The sequence below is a fragment of the Taudactylus pleione genome, unplaced genomic scaffold (assembly GCF_031769625.1).
Source record: "Taudactylus pleione unplaced genomic scaffold, aTauple2 ptg001020l, whole genome shotgun sequence".
Taxonomy (NCBI): Eukaryota; Metazoa; Chordata; class Amphibia; order Anura; family Myobatrachidae; genus Taudactylus; species Taudactylus pleione.
The window spans coordinates 246975-271624 of record NW_028285421.1 but is presented as its reverse complement, the minus strand read 5'-3'; the positions used below and the strand labels follow the sequence as shown (position 1 = coordinate 271624).

The 24650-nt window shown below is 42.8% G+C and overlaps 2 protein-coding genes across 2 annotated transcripts in view; both read left to right on the top strand.

Moving 5' to 3' along the window:
• The first annotated feature begins 2486 nt into the window (after window positions 1-2486).
• Window positions 2487-24650, top strand: part of LOC148454244 (uncharacterized) — a 177551-nt gene continuing 155387 nt past the window's right edge. Inside the window, 3 exon segments of the mRNA XM_088461123.1 lie at window positions 2487-2529; window positions 7500-7624; window positions 8375-9143. Coding sequence (XP_088317249.1) covers window positions 2487-2529; window positions 7500-7624; window positions 8375-9143 — 937 coding nt within the window.
• LOC148454246 (uncharacterized) lies at window positions 13028-18612 on the top strand. The gene is given in 5 exon segments (XM_088461154.1): window positions 13028-13988; window positions 13991-14302; window positions 14756-15559; window positions 17732-17848; window positions 18101-18612. Coding segments are annotated over 5 exon segments (2478 nt in total). The 5' UTR covers window positions 13028-13255.

The window sequence follows — 24650 nt, the reverse complement described above, 5'->3', positions numbered from 1 at the left end:
TGTGTATCAGGTGTGTGATGTCAGTGTGACCTGTGTATAGTGATCAGTGTGTATCAGGTGTGTGATATCAGTGTGACCTGTGTATAGTGATAAGTGTATATAAGGTAGGGGTGTGCACCAGCCACTTTTCCTGTTTTGGTTTTGGATCTGGATCTTTCTTCGTGTTTTGGTTCTGTATTTTTTTTTTAAAAACAGCTAAAATCACAGAATTTGTAGGTTTTTCTGCTCCTATGCTATTATTAACCTCAGTAACCTTAATTTCCACTCATTTCCAGTCTATTCTGAACACCTCACACCTCACAATAGTGTTTTTATGTCCAAAAGGTTGCACCGAGGTAGCTGGATGACTATGCTAAGCGACACGAGTGGGCGGCACAAACACGTGGCCCATCTAGGAGTGACACTGCATTGGCAGACATGATGGTATTGAAAAACTAGGCCCCAAACTGTACATAATGCAAAGAAAAAAAAGAGGTGCAAGATGGAATTGTCCTTGGGCCCTCCCACCCACCCTTATGTTGTATAAACAGGACATGCACACTTTAACAAACCAATCATTTCAGGGCCAGGGTCTGCCACACAACTGTGGCTGAATTGATTGGTTCATTGGGGCCCCCACAAAACAAGCTGGCAATTAATCTGTCCCAGGACAAACTGGCTCTACGGAGGCAAGATGTCGTCCTCATCCTCCTCATCCACCGATTCCTCACCCTCTTCAGTGTTGTGTACATCCTCATCCTCACAGAGTATTAACTCGTCCCCACTGGAATCCACCACCACAGGTCCCTCTGTATGTTCTGGAGGCTGGTCTCCCTGGAAAAGTTGATAATTCATTTTTATGAACATCATCATCTCCACATTTTGTGGAAGCAACCTCGTACGCCTTTCGCTGACAAGGTTCCCGGCTGCACTAAACACTCTTTCGGAGTACACACTGGAGGGGGGGCAACTCAGGTAAAATAGATCCAGTTTGTACAGGGGCCTCCAAATTGCCTCTTTTTCCTGCCAATACTGGTACGGACTGTCTGACATGCCTACTTGGATGCTGTCACCGATGTAATCCTCCACCATTTTGTCAATGGTGACAGTATCATATGCAGTGACAGTAGACATGTCAGAAATTGTTGGCACGTCCTTCAGTCCGGACCGGATGTCCAAACCGGCCCTTGACTTATGACACGGGTGCACGCTTGGCGCTGCTACTTTGTTGATGCACGTGCGGCTACAGCGCACACAATTCACAAAGACAGAAAATATTTTATTATATTTTTTGGCATCCACTATGGGTTTTTTTTTGCACTTGGGGGAGCACCCCTGATGGACAGGTCACCCCCTGGACAACACTACAGCACCCCTTTAGGACTACAGCCTTTATGAGACACTGCACAACACAGCCCAGCCAGCCCCTATAGACTTTGGAGTGGACACAGCCCCTATGGACAATTGACTGCACAACAAAGCCCAGCCAGCTCCTAAGGACAACAAACTGCACAACACAGGCCAGCCAGCCCCTATGGACTTTGGAGCAGTGGACACAGCCCCTATGGACAACAGCAGCACAGCACAACACTACTCTACACTACACAGCCCAGCCAGCCCTAACTCCCTCTTCACTGTTTACAGCCAAGTGAGAAAATGGCGCCGACGCGGGTACCTTTTATAGAGTCCAAAACCCGCGAGATCCGACAGCGGGATGATGACGTTTTGCCTCGATTTCAGATCCGAGTCAGGCGGGAAAACGCGAGCCTGACTCGAATCGGACTCGGATCGGGGGGTTCGGATTTCAGAAATATAAGGTCTGTGATATCAGTATGTCGTGTATAGTGATCAGTGTATATAAGGTGTGTGATATCAGTATGTCGTGTATAGTGATCAGTGTGTATCAGGTGTGTGATATCAGTATGTCGTGTATAGTGATCAGTGTATATAAGGTGTGTGATATCAGTATGTCGTGTATAGTGATCAGTGTATATAAGGTGTGTGATATCAGTATGTCGTGTATAGTGATCAGTGTGTATCAGGTGTGTGATATCAGTATGTCGTGTATAGTGATCAGTGTATATAAGGTGTGTGATATCAGTATGTCGTGTATAGTGATCAGTGTATATAAGGTGTGTGATATCAGTATGTCGTGTATACTGATCAGTGTATATAAGGTGTGTGATATCAGTATGTTGTGTATAGTGATCAGTGTGTATCAGGTGTGTGATATCAGTATGTCGTGTATAGTGATCAGTGTGTATCAGGTGTGTGATATCAGTATGTCGTGTATAGTGATCAGTGTATATAAGGTGTGTGATATCAGTATGTCGTGTATAGTGATCAGTGTATATAAGGTGTGTGATATCAGTATGTCGTGTATAGTGATCAGTGTGTATCAGGTGTGTGATATCAGTATGTCGTGTATAGTGATCAGTGTATATAAGGTGTGTGATATCAGTATGTCGTGTATAGTGATCAGTGTATATAAGGTGTGTGATATCAGTATGTCGTGTATACTGATCAGTGTATATAAGGTGTGTGATATCAGTATGTTGTGTATAGTGATCAGTGTGTATCAGGTGTGTGATATCAGTATGTCGTGTATAGTGATCAGTGTGTATCAGGTGTGTGATATCAGTATGTCGTGTATAGTGATCAGTGTATATAAGGTGTGTGATATCAGTATGTCGTGTATAGTGATCAGTGTGTATCAGGTGTGTGATATCAGTGTGACCTGTGTATAATGATCACTGTGTATCAGGTGTGTGACCTGTGTATAGTGATTAATGTGTATCAGGTGTGTGACCTATGTATAGTGATCAATGTGTATCAGGTGTGTGATATCAATGTGACCTGTGTATAGTGATCAATGTGTATCAGGTGTGTGATATCAGTGTGACCTATATATAGTGATCAATGTGTATCAGGTGTGTGATATCAGTGTGACCTCTGTATAGTGATCAATGGCCCTCATTCAGAGCCGTACGCTCTGAGCAGAGCGCACGCTCTGAATGAGGGCCGGGCTCCATTTTCATGGAGCGTCCTCCTGGACGCTCGTATAGCTGTGGGTCACCACCCACAGGCTATACGAGCGTGCTTTGTGATGGCCGCGATGGTCGAGACCATCGCGACCATCGAAATTGCGAGCCGGAGCCTGCGGTTGAGGTTTTCAACCGCAAGCTCTGGAGTGATTTTGGCTCTATCAGAGCCAAAATCACTCCCACTGACATCACTAGTGATGTCAGTGGGCCGGCTTCTGACGGGAGGCGTTCCCGTGGGAACGCCCCCGTCAGGGAGGCACGCCCCCGGCACGCCCACCAAAGGGGGCGTGCTGTCAATCAACATTGACAGCACGCCCCCTTTGATCGGACACAACGAGCGAAGGACTTTCCTTCGCTCGTCGCGTCTGGCGCATGCGCACGACGGAGCTCCCTCCGTCGTGCGCATGCTCAGTGCATAACATCGACCCACTTGCGAGCGGACAGCCGCTCGCAGTGGGTCTGAATCAGGCCCAATGTGTATCAGGTGTGTGATATCAGTGTGACCTGTGTATAGCAATCAGTGTGTATCAGGTGTGTGACCTGTGTATAGTGATCAGTGTGTATCAGGTGTGTGACCTGTGTATATAAGGTGTGTGATATTAGTGTGATCTGGTTATAGTGATGATCAGTGTGTATCAAGTGTGTGACCTGTGTATAGTGATCAGTGTGTATCAGGTGTGTGATATTAGTGTGACCTGTGCATAGCAATCAGTGTGTATCAGGTGTGTGAATTGTGTATATTGATAACTGTGTATTAGGTGTGTGACCTGTGTATATTGATCAGTGTGTATCAGGTGTGTGATATCAGTGTGACCTGTGTATAGTGATCACTGTATATAAGGTGTATGATATCAGTATGTCGTCTATAGTGATCAGTGTGTATCAGGTGTGTGATATCAGTGTGACCTGTGTATAGTGATCAGTGTGTAACAGGTGTGTGATATCAGCATGTTGTGTATAGTGATCAGTGTGTATCAGGGGTGTTTTATCAATGTGACCTGTGTATAGTGATCAGTGTGTATCTGGTGTGTGATATCAGTGTGACCTGTGTATAGTGTTCAGTGTGTAACCTGTGTATAGTAATCAGTGTGTATCAGGTGTGTGTGATATCAATATGTCATGTATAGTGATCAGTGTGTATCAGGTGTGTGACCTGTGTATAGTGATCAGTGTGTATCAGGTGTGTGATATCAGTGTGACCTGTGTATAGTGATCACTGTATATAAGGTGTATGATATCAGTATGTCGTCTATAGTGATCAGTGTGTATCAGGTATGTGATATCAGTATGTTGTGTATAGTGATCAGTGTGTATCAGGTGTGTGATATCAGTATGTTGTGTATAGTGATCACTGTGTATCAGGTGTGTGATATCAGTGTGACCTCTTTATAGTGATCAGTGTGTATCAGGTGTATGATATCAGTATGTCGTCTATAGTGATCAGTGTGATATCAGTATGTCGTGTATAGTGATCACTGTGTATTAGGTGTGTGATATCAGTGTGACCTGTGTGTATAGTGATCAGTATGTATCAGGTGTGTGATATCAGTGTGACCTGTGTATAGTGATCAGTGTGTATCAGGTGTGTGATATCAGTATGTTGTGTATAGTGATCAATGTGTATCAGGTGTGTGATATCAATGTGACCTGTGTATAGTGATCAGTGTGTATCAGGTGTGTGATATCAGTGACCTGTGTATAGTGATCAGTGTGTATCAGGTGTGTGACCTGTGTATAGTGATGATCAGTATCAGGTGTGTAATATCAGTGTGACCTGTGTATAGTGATCTATGTGTCAGGTGTGTGATATCAGTATGTCGTGTATAGTGATCACTGTGTATCAGGTGTGTGATCTCAGTGTGACCTGTATATAGTGATCACTGTATATAAGGTGTATTATATCAGTGTGATTTGTGTATAGTGATCCGTGTATATAAGGTGTATGATATCAGTATGTCGTCTATAGTGATCAGTGTGTATCAGGTGTGTGATATCAGTATGTTGTGTATAGTGATCTCTGTGTATTAGGTGTGTGATATCAGTGTGACCTGTGTATAGTGATTAGTGTGTATCAGGTGTGTGATCTCAGTGTGACCTGTGTATCAGGTGTGATCAGTATGTTGTGTATAGTGATCAGTGTGTATCAGGTGTGTGATATCAGTGTGACCTGTGTATCAGGTGTGATCAGTATGTTGTGTATAGTGATCAGTGTGTATCAGGTGTTTGATAGTGTGACCTGTGTATAGTGATCAGTGTGTATCAGGTGTTTGATAGTGTGACCTCTGTTTAGTGATCAGTGTGTATCAGGTGTCTGATATCAGTGTGACCTGTGTATAGTGATCACTGTGTTTTAGGTGTGTGATATCAGTGTGACCTGTGTATAGTGATCAGTGTATATCAGGTGTGTGATATCAGTATGTTGTGTATAGTGATCAGTGTGTATCAGGTGTGTGATATCAATGTGACCTGTGTATAGTGATCAGTGTGTATCAGGTGTGTGATATCAGTGACCCGTGTATAGTGATCACTGTGTATTAGGTGTGTGATATCAGTGTGACCTGTGTATAGTGATCACTGTGTATCAGGGGTGTGATATCAGTATGTCGTGTATAGTGATCACTGTGTATCAGGTGTGTGATCTCAGTGTGACCTGTGTATAGTGATCACTGTGTATCAGGTGTGTGATCTCAGTGTGACCTGTGTATAGTGATCAGTGTGCATCAGGTGTGTGATATCAGTGTGACCTGTACTCTGTAATATTTATTGTAATTATATTTTTAATAGACAAGTGAGCTGTGAGGAACCAGAGAATCTTTACTAGAAGTGACGCAATAGTGAGATGAGTCCTATATAAATCACTGATCACTGAGGATGGACAAGAATAGAAGTCACATGACTGATAGGATACTAAATCTCACCCTGGAGATCATCTACCTGCTGACTGGGGAGGTGAGGGGATCTGGGGGTGTCACAGTGACATCACTTATATCTATAGTAATAATACAGGGTCATGACTGGGGAGGTGAGGGGATCTGGGAGTGTCACAGTGACATCACTTATATCTATAGTAATAATACAGGGACATGACTGGGGAGGTGAGGGGATCTGGGAGTGTCACAGTGACATCACTTATATCTATAGTAATAATACAGGGACATGACTGGGGAGGTGAGGGGATCTGGGGGTGTCACAGTGAGATCACTTATATCTATAGTAATAATACAGGGACATGACTGGGGAGGTGAGGGGATCTGGGAGTGTCACAGTGACATCACTTATATCTATAGTAATAATACAGGGACATGACTGGGGAGGTGAGGGGATCTGGGAGTGTCACAGTGACATCACTTATATCTATAGTAATAATACAGGGACTTGACTGGGGAGGTGAGGGGATCTGGGGGTGTCACAGTGACATCACTTATATCTATAGTAATAATACAGGGACATGACTGGGGAGGTGAGGGGATCTGGGAGCATCACAGTGACATCACTTATATCTATAGTAATAATACAGGGACATGACTGGGGAGGTGAGGAGATCTGGGAGTGTCACAATGACATCACTTATATCTATAGTAATATTACAGGGACATGACTGGGGAGGTGAGGGGATCTGGGAGTGTCACAGTGACATCACTTATATCTATAGTAATAATACAGGGACATGACTGGGGAGGTGAGGGGATCTGGGGGTGTCACAGTGACATCACTTATTTCTATGTGACATCACTTATATCTATAGTAATAATACAGGGACATGACTGGGGAGGTGAGGGGATCTGGGAGTGTCACAGTGACATCAGTTATATCTATAGTAATAATACAGGGACATGACTGGGGAGGTAAGGGGATCTGGGAGTGTCACAGTAACATCAGTTATATCTATAGTAATAATACAGGGACATGACTGGGGAGGTGAGGGGATCTGGGACTGTCACAGTGACATCACATATCTATAGTAATAATACAGAGACATGACTGGGGAGGTGAGGAGATCTGGGAGTGTCACAGTGACCTCACTAATATCTATAGTAATAATACAGGGACATGACTGGGGAGGTGAGGGGATCTGGGACTGTCACAGTGACATCACTTATATCTATAGTAATAATACAGGGACATGACTGGGGAGGCGAGGGGATCTGGGAGTGTCACAGTGACATCACTTATATCTATAGTAATAATACAAGGACATGACTGGGGAGGTGAGGAGATCTGGGAGTGTCACAGTAACATCACTTGTATCTATAGTAATAATACAGGGACATGACTGGGGAGGGGAGAGGATCTGGGGGTGTCACAGTGACATCACTTATATCTATAGCAATAACACAGGGACATGTTTGTAGAGGTGAGGGGATCTGGTACTGTATTCAGTGATAATTGGTGTCTCCCCCAATAAACAGGATTACACAGTAGTGAAGAAGACATCCGGTGAGTGTGAGACACCCAGCAGACGTCCCCATGTGTCAGGAGGACTGAGCAGGACCCAGAGCCCCATCACGGTGCCTCCACCTCACTCACTGATACATGAGAGAGACAATAAACAGAAGATTCTGGAACTCACTAACAGGATCATTCAGCTGCTGACTGGAGAGGTGACTGCTGGGAATAGGACATTATACAGGTCACTATAGCAATGCCTAACATAAATTTGGCCACAACATTGGCTTAATTATCTCTAGCCGATGCTGATAATCACTCAGTAGCTCTTCTGCTTACACGCCTCAATCAGCATCAGTAAAATGCCATGTTAGTAATTGTAGCATAGCGCCTTATTAGTCCAGCAGATATATTTCAAGCAACAACTTTCAATATATCTTTCATACTCGGGGACTTTCCACCTCCTTTGTACATTGTACATGGGACTGTCGCCCAGTGAAATATTTTTGGAGAGGTTTTTCAGCTGTATTTCTCTACTCACTTAATTGCGCCACTCCTCTCCCCCCTTCTGCCCCAGTGTGTGCAGTGTTGGGTAACCGTGACTCCTCCTTGGAATGGATCATGAGGAGCACAAGGGGTTACTGATAGTATTGGCTGTAGCTCGTAAATGTGTCCTCCAAACCATGATACGGACATACCTTCCTATCATAGCTTTATTCAAGAATAATGTCTTTCGTGCATGTGTCAAATGAATTTGGTGGTATCCTCTTTGGACACTTGTGTGAGGAGACTAAGGCTGTTTGAAAAGTTTTATTGATCTCCATACATTTGTCAATGATAATAGTATGTACAAATAATGGTGTAGGAAGTGTCCAGGATGTGTTTTACCAAGTTAGTGGCTTCCTTAGTGGGTTATTTTCTAGACAAATGTATTTTATTTTTTTGTGTTTTGTATTCATTTTTAGGTTGTTGTTGTGACTAATATTAAGGCTGAAAATATAGAGGCGGAAAAAGAGACCTGTGTGACTGACAGTAGGGCAGAAGATACAGATGGAGAAGACACGTATGTGACTGATATGAAGGCAGAAGATATAGATAGAGAAGAGACGTATGTGACTGATATAATGGCAGAAGAGGGAGAAGAGGAGACGTATGTGACTACTATGAAGGCAGAAGATATAGAGGGAGAAGAAGAGACATATGTGACTGATAATAGGGCAGAAGATATAGATGGAGAAGAAGAGATGTATGTGACTGATATAAAGGCAGAAGATATAGAGGGAGAAGAAGAGACATATGTGACTGATATGAAGGCAGAAGATATAGAGGGAGAAGAGACACATGTGACTAATATGAAGACAGAAGTTACAGAGGGAGAAGACGAGACGTATGTGACTGATATGAAGGCAGAAGATATAGAGGGAGAAGAAGAGACATATGTGACTGATATGAAGGCAGAAGATATAGAGGGAAAAGAAGAGACATATGTGACTGATATAAAGGCAGAAGATATAGAGGGAGAAGAAGAGACGTATGTGACTGATATGAAGGCAGAAGATACAGAGGGAGAAGAAGAGACATATGTGACTGATATGAAGGCAGAAGTTACAGAGGGAGAAGAAGAGACGTATGTGACTGATCTAAAGGCAGAAGATATAGAGGGAGAAGAAGAGACATATGTGACTGATATGAAGGCAGAAGATATAGAGGGAGAAGAAGAGATGTATGTGAGGGGTGATCAGCAGTGTAAGGAGGCGGAAATCCCTACAGATATCTCCAAAGGTTAGTAATAAATAATTATTACAGAAAAGAGTCATATATTCCTTACAGTACAACACAGGGTCGTAACTAGCTATGGGCGTCTAGCCAGTATATGAAGCCAATCGGGCGTCCTTAGGACAGTTATCGTTGCACTTACTGAAGCAGCATCATGCCAGCTCAGTGGATGGGGCCAGCACAGGGTGCAACCTTGTCCTGTTAAAACAATTCCTTATTCTACGTGCACAGCCGAAGGGCTTGGCCTGGCCTACTGACGCTACATAGGATGATATACTGAATATTTGTGCTCACTTCCTAATAAGAAGAACTAGTAGACATTTCTGTATGTAGAAGGGATCACCATGAGGGTGGGGAACACGTCTTTTAGTATGAAATAATTTCCTCCCACACTACTCTCCTGCTTTTTCATAATGGAAATATGCAATAATAAACATAATATTCATGTATATAGTCCCCAATATGGCGACCTGTGCGCATTTCCAGCTTCTCTCTCCGTACATCCCATGGATATTGCGCATCTTTCCTATAAGCCTGGAGGCAGCAGTGTCTTGTTCACGTGCCTTCAGCTTTCATGGTCTAGTACAGGCCTGGTCAGCCTGTGACCCTCCAGCTGTTGTGTAACTACACATCCCAGCATGCCCTGCCACAGTTTTAGCATTTCCTAATAGCCATACTACAGCAGGGCATGCTGGGACTTGTAGTTTCACAGCAGCTGGAGAGCCACAGGTTGGCCAGGCATGGTCTAGTATGTCAGAACACATTATATCTATAGTATATGAGATTTTCTCTCCTGTGATATCACAAAGTAACCACCAGCACAAGCATCGTAAGTTATTAACAAACATGTCCGCGCCTGGGTTACCCATATTGTACATGGTACAAGCTGCGTGGCGATAGTAATGCCGTATATATAAATACAATACAGAAACACAATTGTTGTGGGATGTGGTCGGGGACTGGTGAGATGACCACCACGGCATAACATTATGTGCTATGGCACCATCAGAGGGAAATATTGGCATTATTGGCTTTATGCTGGCTGCATATGTAATGGTGTAGTATGTACGGTGTGTGCAGCTGGCTGTGATATCTGACCATCATCTGGTGGCTGCACCACCAAGGCTGTTACTCCCAGTGCTGGGCACAGTGTAGGTAATGTGCAATGTTCAGGGTACGAGAGGCTGTAATTCCTACTTACTGTATATATATGTACAGATATAAAGATATATATATACCTATCATATGGGTTACCCTGCAGCCTCAGGGCAGCTAAGTACTGGACTATAGGGCTGCACTTGTACAGCGCTAAGCGCAGGGCACAGAGTATCTAATAATGTTACATGTACTGACTGGGCACTGTTATATAATAGCACTTTCCCCATAGTGTCTGTGTGACCCTTGGAAAGTGCAGTGAGCGGCCAGGTTACCCGATAAGGGGAGGTTATTGTGTCACCCAGATACAGGCAGTGACATGTTAGTGAAGCCTGTGAGTAACCATTTGCCCTAGTGATATCTTTGTCTTTTGGTCTTCCTGCATGTTGGAGTTTCCTGTTCATGCCTTCCGTACTAAGGAGACCAGTCATGTAACACGTCGTGCTTAAGTCACAGTAATTTAGTTTTCTTCATGATGAGTAAATATTCTGTGTAATAAGTGTCAGGCTTATCACAGGAGGAATGTAATGAACAAGTTCCTGTGAAATTATATGTAATTTTGGTTTCCTGATGTGATAACTTATGTAGAGAGGTTTGGGCTGGATCCCCGTTGTGTTATATACATTATCTGTATATAAAGAACTGATGTGGCTCTGTAAGGTGTATACCCTGTGACTATCTGAGAGGCGAGAACCGGTGTAACACCTTGTATGCTATGGAATAACTGTCTTTCTCCTTCATCCACTAGGGGACACTGGAGTCTCAATACAATGGGGTATAGGAGTGGGTTAACCGGGAGCTGGCACCTTAAAAAAAAAAACTAACAGTAGCTAGCTCCTCCCCCTCTATACCCCCCCCAAGCCAGTCTAAAAAGTGTGCCCTGGGAGCTGGACGTTGATCTCCCGTTTAGGGCACATTTTAATAGAATGAAGCCAAAGTTTGTTCTTCTGCTTTTGCCTCCCATCAGCCTCAGCGCTGCTAAAGAACGCTGAGGGGCCATTTTGGAGCACTACTAAGTGAAGGCAGGCTGTGTCTGGAGTCAGGCTACTACTCAGTTATCAGCCCTTGCTATTATTGTTGCAGCGTTATTCAACTAGCGCTGTACAGTGCATTGCTTATCCCCCTCTGTGCCCCTTCTCAGTCAGTCATAGGTGCGATTGTGATTACTACTGTCGTTTTTTTCTGTCTCTGTGTGTGTGTGGTGACAGTAATGTCTACCAAGGGGTCTAAGGCAGCCCAAAAGGCCTTTTCCTGCAAGACTTGTGGGGAAAAATTCACACAGGGACAGCCTGATGCTTCCTTACTGTGTGATAATTGCATGTCTCAGCCTCAGGACTCTGTTAACATGAGCCAGCCTATGTGGTCGGATCAATTAACATCAATTATATCCAACCTGTCATCTGAGTTGGAAGCCCGCAGAGACAGGGAGAGGCTGAATCAGATAGCAGCTGAACCAGATTGGGCCCGATCTCTAGCAAGATCGGTAGAGGGTCTTACGAAGGCAATGTCCCAGACTCCCTCTGCATCTACTCAGGTCCTTAGTAAAAGGTTGATTCATAATCCCCTACATTGGGATGAATCAGACGAAGAGGATGTTCAGGACCAAGAGGAGGGGGAAGTGCAGGAGGAGGAGGTTCAGATTACTGAGGAAATTGAACCTGCATCACAAGGGGTAGAGGCCTTGATTACAGCAGTACGACAGGTGTTACATGTGGAGGAGGTAGCGGTAACTGCAAAACCGTCTATTTTTGGTAAAAGGGTTAAGCAGTCCGTTACCTTTCCAGTATCGGAGGAGCTGGATGATATTCGCTCTATTGCATGGAAATACCCAGATAAGAGATTTCAAATGAACAAGAAATATCTCTCTTATTACCCCTTTCCACAGGACAGTAGGAGATTGTGTGAAACTCCTCCTGCGGTAGACCCATCAGTAGCCCGTCTTTCTAAAAAGACAGTATTTCCAGTGCCGGGTGCTGTTGCTTTAAAAGAGACCTTGGACAGGAAGCTGGAACAGACATTAAAATCTCTATACACTGTAGCAGTGGTTTTGATACTTCCGGCTCAAGTCTGCTGTTGGATGAACAAAGCCATTGAGAATTGGGCTTTGCAGCTAGCGGAAGGGATTAGGTCCGGTGCACAACCTGATGACCTCATTAAGTTAGCTGAGCAGATTGCAGAATCAGCTGCATTCCTGGGGGAAGCGTCAAAGGACATTTTCAGTCTATCCGCCAGATCTTCAGCATTGGCTGTGTCAGCTAGAAGGGCTCTGTGGTTGCGTCAGTGGCAAGCAGACGCAGAGTCTAAGAGAGCAGTCGAGGCTTTTCCTTTTACGGGGGAGGTTCTTTTCGGCTCGGAATTAGATAAGTGGATCTCACCAGCTACAGGTGGAAAGTCCACTTATTTACAATCTACTACCCCTCCTCCTACTAAGAGACCCTCGGCAGGTCCGTCCTTTCGGTCCTTTCATGCCCCTGGGAGATTTAGAGGGCGTGCCAGGGGAGGCCCAGCGTTCTCCAGGGGTACCAGAGGCCGGGGTAGAGCATTGTCTTCAGCTGCCTCCAGCTCACTGCAGGATAAAGCAGCTGCAAAGCCTACCGCATGACGTTCTCCCTTCTCATTTGGGGGACTCCAGAGTAGGGGCTCGGCTCCTACGTTTCAAGGACATTTGGACCCAGTCTTGTCAGGACGCCTGGGTTCGGGATGTCATTGTTCAGGGACTAAAGCTGGATTTCAGAATACAGCCTCCCTCTCGTTTTTTCAAGACAGGTTTACCTCAGGTTACGGAAAAACGTGTAGCTATCCAGGAGGCAATAGAAAAACTGTTATTGTCTCGGGTAATAGTGAAGGTTCCATCCCACCAGAAATGTCAAGGGTTTTATTCCAGTTTGTTCGTTGTGCCCAAGCCGGACGGCTCCATGAGGCCCATCATCAATCTCAAGGAATTAAACCCTTATCTGCGAGTCTTCAGATTCAAAATGGAATCTCTCCAATCCGTGATTGCGAGTCCCGAGAAAGACGAGTTTTTAGTGTCCCTCGACATAAAGGATGCTTATTTCCATATACCGATATGGCCCCCTCATCAGGTTTTTCTTCGTTTTCCAATAGTAGACTCGCATTTTCAATTTCAGGCCCTGCCTTTCGGTCTTTCGTCAGCACCAAGGGTGTTTACAAAGATTATGGCAGAAATGATGGCCCTGCTGCATCGTCAGGGTATTGTCATTGTTCTGTATTTGGACGATCTCTTGATAAAGGCCTTGTCACGGGATCGCCTGTTAAAGGACATTCATCTAACGCAGAGTGTTCTCTTACAACACGGATGGATCCTAAATTTCAAGAAATCCTCCCTGATCCCCACCCAACGCCTGCTTTTTCTGGGAATGATACTAGACACAAGGGAACAAAAAGTATTTTTGCCCCAGAACAAGGTTGCCCCCATTCAGCACCTGGTGCGCATGGTTTTACAGCATCGCTGGGTGTCGGTACATCTCTGTATCCGTCTTCTCGGGAAAATGGTAGCAGCTTTCGAGGCGATACAATACGCAAGATTTCACGCCCGAACCTTTCAGTTAGATCTTCTTCCCCAGTGGTCAGGGTCTCACCTGTTTCTACATCAGAGGGTTCTTTTGGCGCCGCAAACACGAACATCCCTCATATGGTGGATGAATCCCTCTCACCTGTTGGCGGGAAGATTTGTGATGTGGGATTGGATACTCCTCACCACGGCGGCAAGCCTAAGAGGGTGGGGAGCAGTGACCCTGGGAAAGCATTTTCAGGGACTCTGGACTCAGCGGGAAGCAAGTCTATCCATAAATGTGCTGGAGTTGAGAGCAGTGTTTTATGCCCTTCAGAAGGCGCAGCCTATATTGAGGGGTCAGGCGATCCGAGTTCAGTCAGACAATGCCACGGCGGTGGCCTATATAAACAAACAAGGCGGCACAAGAAGCAGAGCCGCTATGAGGGAGGTAAGTAGGATTTTGATATGGGCAGAGGAATTTGCAGTAGCAATTTCTGCAATATTCATACCGGGAGTAGAGAACTGGGAGGCCGACTATCTCAGTCTGCAGAACATCCATCCAGGGGAATGGTCCCTGAATCCTCAGGTGTTCCATCAACTGACTCTGAGGTGGGGCTGTCCGCAAGCCGATCTCATGGCGTCAAGAGTAAATCACTAGTTAGCAGTCTTCTACTCCAGGGCAAAGGATCCTCAAGCTGTGGCGTTGGGCGCACTGTCAGCTCCGTGGCCCTTCCATTACATCTACGTCTTCCCTCCGTTTCCTCTCATTCCACGCTTGCTCCAGAGAATCAAGCGAGAAAGAGTCAAGGTACTACTAGTAGCACCAGATTGGCCCAGTCGAGCGTGGTACTCGCAAATACAAAATCTGTTAATAGACGAATCTTGGCCCCTACCCCTTCAGGAGGATCTTTTTCTGCAGGGGCCATTCGTTTATCAGAACTTACGGCGGCTTCGTTTAACGGCTTGGCTACTGAAAGGGCCGAGCTCAGAAGCAAGGGGATCCCGTCCAGCATGATTCCCACCATGCTACGGGCCAGGAAGGATGTTACCTCTCAGCATTACTATCGCATATGGAAGGCTTATGTTGTTTGGTGTGAGAGACGTAATTACCCTCCAGCAGTTTTTAGGACATCACGTCTCCTCCTTTTTCTTCAGGCCGGTCTAACAGCGGGCCTTCATCTAGTTTTCTTAAGGGTACAGATATCCGCATTGTCAATTTTCTTTCAGACGAAATTGGCCTTGCTTCCAGATGTTCAGACCTTTTTACAAGGAGTCATCAGAATTCAACCTCCTTTCGTACCACCCACTGCACCTTGGGATTTGGATTTAGTTTTAACGTTCCTTCAGTCTGAAACCTTTGACCCTTTACACAGGGTAGAAATGAAGTATTTAACCTGGAAGGTGGTTCTGCTGTTGGCGCTCGTCTCAGCAAGGCGAGTGTCGGAGCTCAGTGCCTTATCCTGTCGTCCCCCCTTCCTCATTTTTCATGAGGATAGGGCGGAGTTACGCACGCAGAAATCCTTTCTTCCCAAGGTAGTGACTGCTTTTCATATAAATCACCCGATAGTGGTCCCGGTTTTCAAAGATGATTCTCCAAATTCAAAGTTATTGGATGTAGTCAGTGCTCTTAAGATTTACGTGGACCGGACGGCTTCCCTCCGTAAATCTGACGCTTTATTTATTAGGTTTGATTTGGTCCGTCCAGGTTGGCCGGCGTCCAAACAAACCATTTCAAGATGGATTCGCCTGGCTATCAGACAGGCTTATGTGGTGGCTTCCAGACAACCACCTAGTACCATTACCGCTCATTCAACTCGCTCGGTAGGTTCTTCATGGGTGGCTGCTCGGGGGGTTTCATTAAACCAACTTTGCAGAGCAGCTACTTGGTCGGGAAAGCATACTTTCCTTAAGATTTATCGATTTGATACTTTTGCGGCCTCCTCTTCTGAGTTTGGTCGTACAGTACTGCAGGGTTCTCAGCGCTCTCCCACCCGGGATGTAAGCTCTGGGACGTCCCCATTTTATTGAGACTCCAGTGTCCCCTAGTGGATGCAGGAGAAAATAGGGTTTTGGTACTTACCGATGAATCCCTTTCTCCGATTCCACAGGGGACACTGGACGCCCTCCCTGCGCTATTCTTTTCTGCAAGATGCTACAGTTGTTGCATTAGGTCGTTTGATTGGTCTGTTACCGTTTTTCTTTCAGTGTATGATGTGTTAGTACATGGATGAAGTTATTGTAGCTTTTTTGTTATAGAGGGGGAGGAGCTAGCTACTGTTAGTTTTTTTTTTTTTTAAGGTGCCAGCTCCCGGTTAACCCACTCCTATACCCATTGTATTGAGACTCCAGTGTCCCCTGTGGAATCGGAGAAAGGGATTTATCGGTAAGTACCAAAATCCTATTTTGTAATGACATATCCTATGGGCAATAAATATCCAATTGCCTTAGACACCTGCATCTGCTCGTCTCCTGTGGCTACCAGAGTAGCTCCAAACACTACTCCCAGCTGTTCTGGTTTGAGCCTAGTGTCTGTGCATACTGGTCCACAGTGAGAAATCAGTGCCAATTAGCCACAACCACCCAGGAGGCATTGGGAAGAGTCAGTAACAGGCGGTTGCTGACAGTAAGAATCCCTAGAATCTGTGTGTATCCAGCAAAGGACAGGATAGGGATTTGTTCATATTTTGCTCAAAACATTTAAGTTTGCAGCCCAGCATCAGGAGTTCCTACTCTATGAATGATCCTTCATACACCACTAACTAACAGAAGCAAATTGTGAAACAAAAACCTATCGCCACGCGGCTGGTACCATGTAACGTATGGGTAACATCCAGCACTGGCCTATTTTATTTTGTTTCAAAATTGTGCCTAAAGTCCTGAATGCTGTCAATCATGCTGATATGAGGCTGTTTTGTGTGTGGCTCACTAGCCTATGCTTGTTTAGGCGTTAGAACTTGGATCTGGGAGGTGAGCACACTTTACCAGCAGTTTAATGGTGTTTCATGCATATACAATATAGATACCTGCAAGAACCTTGATACTGGGCTGCAAGCTTAAATGTTTTGCTGAAGGCCTTGTGCTTGGATTGCTAGATGTACCCAAGTTTGTAGTGGTGGGGCCAATGCCGATAACAATTGTCTTTATGTTTTGTATTAGAATAAACATGTAACCCCTGTGATAACTATAGCATAGTATAATATGTGACCATTATACATTGTACCATGACACAACGGAACTTCCCCATTTGTTGCTAATTTGGGGACCTGTCACCGTAGTCTCTATTGGAAAACTATCCCTGTTACAGGGAAACAATACTTTTATCATATATTATTTTATTCCCAGCAGATGGATGTAACAGAAGGAAGATCTCAGAGGGACATCTCATCTTATCTACAGATGGTGACATAGAAGAGTACAACATCACCCGAGATTCTCTAGGACAAACCCCTAACACCACAATTATACACCCAGCACCTCACAGTGCACATGTCATCTTTTTAGAATGTAAGCTCTCACGAGCAGGGCCATCTACCCTCTTGTGCTTCTCCTTACTATAGTGTAATTTACTTCTTACTCACCACTAGGGCACCTAACACTTGGTTGCTTATGCTCTGTTGCTTATCTGGGTGATATGGTCACTAATGTAGCAATATATATTATCCATGTCCTGTATTGTATTGTTCTGTAAGTCACTTGTATACAATTTGTTTTTGTACTTTGTAAGGCGCTGCGGAACACTTGTGGCGCCATATAAATAAATGCTAATAATAATAATAATCTGATCCCTCTGATTATGGGGAATGTTCTCCTGATACCTCAGATAGTGGTACACCTATTACAGCTCCTGCAGTAGATAAAATATTGTCCTATTCTATAGATGCCCAACAAAATTATCAACCAACTAAGACCAGTACAAAGTCCCATACATGCTCTGAGTGTGGGAAATGTTTTACACATAAATCACATCTTGTTAGACATCAGAGATGTCACACAGGTGAGAAACCATTTTTATGCTCTGCTTGTGGGAAATGTTTCAGAGACAAAACATATCTTCTTAGACATCAAAGACGTCACACAGGGGAGAACCTATTTCCATGTTCTGAGTGTGGGAAACGTTTTACACACAAATCACATCTTGTTAGACATCAGAGATGTCACACAGGTGAGAAACCATTTTTATGCTCTGCTTGTGGGAAATGTTTCAGAGACAAAGCATATCTTCTTAGACATCAAAGACGTCACACAGGGGAGAACCTATTTCCATGTTCTGAGTGTGGGAAACGTTTTACACACAAATCACATCTTGTTACACATCAGAGACATCACACAGGTGAGAAACCATTTCCATGTTCTGAGTGTGGGAAATGTTTTACAGAGAAATCAAATCTTATTGTACATCAGAGATGTCACACAGGTGAGAAACCATTTCCATGCTCTGAGTGTGGGAAATGTTTTACCAATAATTCACTTCTTGTTAGACATCAGATGACACACACAGGGAAGAAACCATTTCCATGCTCTGAGTGTGGGAAATGTTTTACAGCAAAATCAAGTCTAATTACACATCAGAGACATCACACAGGTGAGAAACCATTTCCATGCTCTGAGTGTGGGAAATGTTTTACACAGAAATCACATCTTGTTACACATCAGAGACATCACACAGGTGAGAAATCATTTCCATGTACTGAGTGTGGGAAATGTTTTACATATAAATTGAATCGTGTTAGACATCAAATAATACATAACAAAATATGAGCTGATAGACATGAAACACAATACTTTAACCCAAATATTTGAAACTTTTGAATGATTTAATCTGTTGTGTTTTGAGTACCAGCAATAGTAGAATGGACAATACATAACGCCATCAGTAGACAAAACATTGGTACATTTTCCACAACAATCGACCTATAATAAAAGGAAAGTATATATTACACAGTCATGGACTACAGAACGGAACAGACAAAGGACAGAACAGGGAGGGAAAGATGTATTTTGTGTTGTTACCCAGAAGCAAGTAATCATCGGTCTCCTTGTTCTCTAGCCAAGAGAACCATGTGGTGACAAATTCCCAATGTCAGTCCATTGTGGAGAACATCACATCTTCCATCTGATGTTATACGTATGTGATGTAATGAGTTGCTGTAATTGTCATTACCTGTGTGTGATGGGGATCAGTGAGGCATAGATTATAGTAGCACACTGCCTGTTATATACACACACACACACACACACACACACACACACACACACACACACACACACAGTGCTATGTATGTCCTCTCATCACTCTGCATTTCATTACACTGACCAATTGGCTCAGATGTAGTCCTGAGTCTTATCAGCCATACTATATATTACCCTTCAGTCTTAGGGGGCAGATAGCCAGGGGGGGGGCAACTAACTGGTAATACACAAAGTATGCAATAACTAAGTGGGTTTTCTAAACAGTTAAAAAAAACAGTGTAACAAACATTTAACACCATCTGTGACCAGGTAATTTCATAGTCAAACTTCACATTTATTTATGTACTGTCCTACAAATTTCACCTTTTTATCCAACATCCACATGTTTTAAAAATAGCTTTTATATCAGTCCATGGTATCTTCTCTAAGGCTATTACATCCGTCACTCTCCCTGTATGTCACCCCTCTGTACACATTGCCTCCTCATTACTCTACTCCCCTCTTATATACACACATGAGCTTTTTCCTATATCACTCCATGGTATCTTCTCTAAGGTTATTACATCCGTCACTCTCCCTGTATGTCACCCCTCTGTACACATTGCCTCCTCATTACTCTACTCCCCTCTTATATACACACATGAGCTTTTTCCTATATCACTCCATGGTATCTTCTCTAAGGCTATTACATCCATCACTCTCCCAGTATCTCACCCCTCTGTACACATTGCCACCTCATTACTCTACTCCCCTCTTATATACACACATGAGCTTTTCCTATATCACTCCATGGTATCTTCTCTAAGGCTATTACATCCGTCACTCTCCCTGTATGTCACCCCTCTGTACACATTGCCTCCTCATTACTCTACTCCCCTCTTATATACACACATGAGCTTTTTCCTATATCACTCCATGGTATCTTCTCTAAGGTTATTACATCCGTCACTCTCCCTGTATGTCACCCCTCTGTACACATTGCCTCCTCATTACTCTACTCCCCTCTTATATACACACATGAGCTTTTTCCTATATCACTCCATGGTATCTTCTCTAAGGCTATTACATCCATCACTCTCCCAGAATCTCACCCCTCTGTACACATTGCCACCTCATTACTCTACTCCCCTCTTATATACACACATGAGCTTTTCCTATATCACTCCATGGTATCTTCTCTAAGGCTATTACATCCATCACTCTCCCTGTATGTCCCCCTCTGTACACATTGCCTCCTCATTACTCTACTCCCCTCTTATATACACACATGGGCTTTTCGTATATCAGTCCATGGTATCTTCTCTAAGGCTATTACATCCGTCACTCTCCCTGTATGTCACCCCTCTGTACACATTGGCACCTCATTACTCTACTCCCCTCTTATATACACACATGAGCTTTTTCCTATATCACTCCATGGTATCTTCTCTAAGGCTATTACATCCATCACTCTCCCTGTATATCACCCCTCTGTACACATTGCCCCCTCATTACTCTACTCCCCTCTTATATACACATGAGCTTTTTCCTATATCACTCCATGGTATCTTCTCTAAGGTTATTACATCCGTCACTCTCCCTGTATGTCACCCCTCTGTACACATTGCCTCCTTATTACTCTACTCCCCTCTTATATACACATGAGCTTTTTCCTATATCACTCCATGGTATCTTCTCTAAGGCTACTACATCCATCACTCTCCCAGTATCTCACCCCTCTGTACACATTGCCACCTCATTACTCTACTCCCCTCTTATATACACACATGAGCTTTTCCTATATCACTCCATGGTATCTTCTCTAAGGCTATTACATCCATCACTCTCCCTGTATATCACCCCTCTGTACACATTGCCCCCTCATTACTCTACTCCCCTCTTATATACACATGAGCTTTTTCCTATATCACTCCATGGTATCTACTCTAAGGCTATTACATCCATCACTCTCCCAGTATCTCACCCCTCTGTACACATTGCCACCTCATTACTCTACTCCCCTCTTATATAAACACATGAGCTTTTTCCTATATCACTCCATGGTATCTTCTCTAAGGCTATTACATCCGTCACTCTCCCTGTATCTCACCCCTCTGTACACATTGCTGCCTCATTACTCTACTCCCCTCTTATATACACACATGAGCTTTTTCCTATATCACTCCATGGTATCTTCTGTAAGGCTATTACATCCGTCACTCTCCCTGTATATCACCCCTCTGTACACATTGCCTCCTCATTACTCTACTCCCCTTTTATATACACACATGAGCTTTTTCCTATATCACTCCATGGTATCTTCTCTAAGGCTATTACATCCGTCACTCTCCCTGTATGTCACCCCTCTGTACACATTGCCACCTCATTACTCTACTCCCCTCTTATATACACACATGAGCTTTTCCTATATCACTCCATGGTATCTTCTCTAAGGCTATTACATCCATCACTCTCACTGTATATCACTCTGTACACATTGCCTCCTCATTACTCTACTCCCCTCTTATATACACACAAGAGCTTTTTCCTATATCACTCCATGGTATCTTCTCTAAGGCTATTACATCCGTCACTCTCCCTGTATGTCACCTCTCTGTACACATTGCCTCCTCATTACTCTACTCCCCTCTTATATACACACATGAGCTTTTTCCTATATCACTCCATGGTATCTTCTCTAAGGCTATTACATCCGTCACTCTCCCTGTATATCACCCCTCTGTACACATTGCCTCCTCTTTACTCTACTCCCCTCTTATATACATATGAGCTTTTTCCTATATCACTCCATGGTATCTTCTGTAAGGCTATTACATCCCTCACTCTCCCTGTATGTCACCCCTCTGTACACATTGCCTCCTCATTACTCTACTCCCCTCTTATATACACACATGAGCTTTTTCCTATATCACTCCATGGTATATTCTGCAGCTCATATACACTCTGTGGTTACTACAATGTATAATTTATTATACTCCTCATATGTATACTGTATCTATTCTGCAGCTCATATACACTCCGTGGTTATTACAATGTATCATTTATTATACTCCTCATATGTATACTGTATCTATTCTGCAGCTCATATGCACTCTGTGGTTACTACAATATATCATTTATTATACTCCTCATATGTATACTGTATCTATTCTGCAGCTCATATACACTCTGTGGTTACTACAATATATCATTTATTATACTCCTCATATGTATACTGTATCTATTCTGCAGCTCATATACACTCTGTGGTTACTACAATGTATCATTTATTATACTCATATGTATACTGTATCTATTCTGCAGCTCATATACACTCTGTGGTTACTACAATGTATCATTTATTATACTCCTCATATGTATACTGTATCTATTCTGCAGCTCATATACACTCTGTGGTTACTACAATATATCATTTATTATACTCCTCATATGTATACTGTATCTATTGTGCAGCTCATATACACTCTGTGGTTACTACAATGTATCATTTATTATACTCATATGTATACTGTATCTATTCTGCAGCTCATATACACTCTGTGGTTACTACAATATATCATTTATTATACTCCTCATATGTATACTGTATTTATTCTGCAGCTCATATACACTCTGTGGTTACTACAATGTATCATTTATTATACTCCTCATATGTATACTGTATCTATTGTGCAGCTCATATACACTCCGTGGTTACTACAATGTATCATTTATTATACTCCTCATATGTATACTGTATCTATTGTGCAGCTCATATACACTATGTGGTTACTACAATGTATCATTTATTATACTCATATGTATACTGTATCTATTCTGCAGCTCATATACACTCTGTGGTTACTACAATGTATCATTTATTATACTCCTCATATGTATACTGTATCTATTCTGCAGCTCATATACACTCCGTGGTGTCTACAATGTATCATTTATTATACTCCTCTTATGTATACTGTATCTATTCTGCAGCTCATATACTCTCCGTGGTTTCTACAATGTATCATTTATTATACTCCTCATATGTATACTGTATCTATTCTGCAGCTCATATACACTCCGTGGTTACTACAATGTATCATTTATTATACTCCTCATATGTATACTGTATCTATTGTGCAGCTCATATACACTATGTGGTTACTACAATGTATCATTTATTATACTCATATGTATACTGTATCTATTCTGCAGCTCATATACACTCTGTGGTTACTACAATGTATCATTTATTATACTCCTCATATGTATACTGTATCTATTCTGCAGCTCATATACACTCCGTGGTGTCTACAATGTATCATTTATTATACTCCTCTTATGTATACTGTATCTATTCTGCAGCTCATATACTCTCCGTGGTTTCTACAATGTATCATTTATTATACTCCTCATATGTATACTGTATCTATTCTGCAGCTCATATACACTCTGTGGTTACTACAATGTATCATTTATTATACTCCTCATATGTATACTGTATCTATTCTGCAGCTCATATACACTCCGTGGTGTCTACAATGTATCATTTATTATACTCCTCTTATGTATACTGTATCTATTCTGCAGCTCATATACTCTCCGTGGTTTCTACAATGTATCATTTATTATACTCCTCATATGTATACTGTATCTATTCTGCAGCTCATATACACTCTGTGGTTACTACAATGTATCATTTATTATACTCCTCATATGTATACTGTATCTATTCTGCAGCTCATATACTCTCCGTGGTTTCTACAATGTATCATTTATTATACTCCTCATATGTATACTGTATCTATTCTGCAGCTCATATACACTCTGTGGTTACTACAATGTATCATTTATTATACTCCTCATATGTATACTGTATCTATTCTGCAGCTCATATACACTCTGTGGTTACTACAATGTATCATTTATTATACTCCTCATATGTATACTGTATCTATTCTGCAGCTCATATACACTCCGTGGTTACTACAATGTATCATTTATTATACTCCTCATGTATACTGTATCTATTCTGCAGCTCATATACACTCTATGGTTACTACAATGTATCATTTATTATACTCCTCATATGTATACTGTATCTATTCTGTAGCTCATATACACTCCGTGGTTACTACAATGTATCATTTATTATACTCCTCATATGTATACTGTATCTATTCTGCAGCTCATATACACTCTGTGGTTACTACAATGTATCATTTATTATACTCCTCATATGTATACTGTATCTATTCTGCAGCTCATATACACTCCGTGGTGTCTACAATGTATCATTTATTATACTCCTCATATGTATACTGTATCTATTCTGCAGCTCATATACACTCCGTGGTTACTACAATGTATCTCTTATTATACTCCTCATATGTATACTGTATCTATTCTGCAGCTCATATACACTCCGTGGTTACTACAATGTATCATTTATTATACTCATATGTATACTGTATCTATTCTGCAGCTCATATACACTCCGTAGTTACTACAATGTATCATTTATTATACTCCTCATATGTATACTGTATCTATTCTACAGCTCATATACACTATGTGGTTACTACAGTGTATCATTTATTATACTCCTCATATGTATACTGTATCTA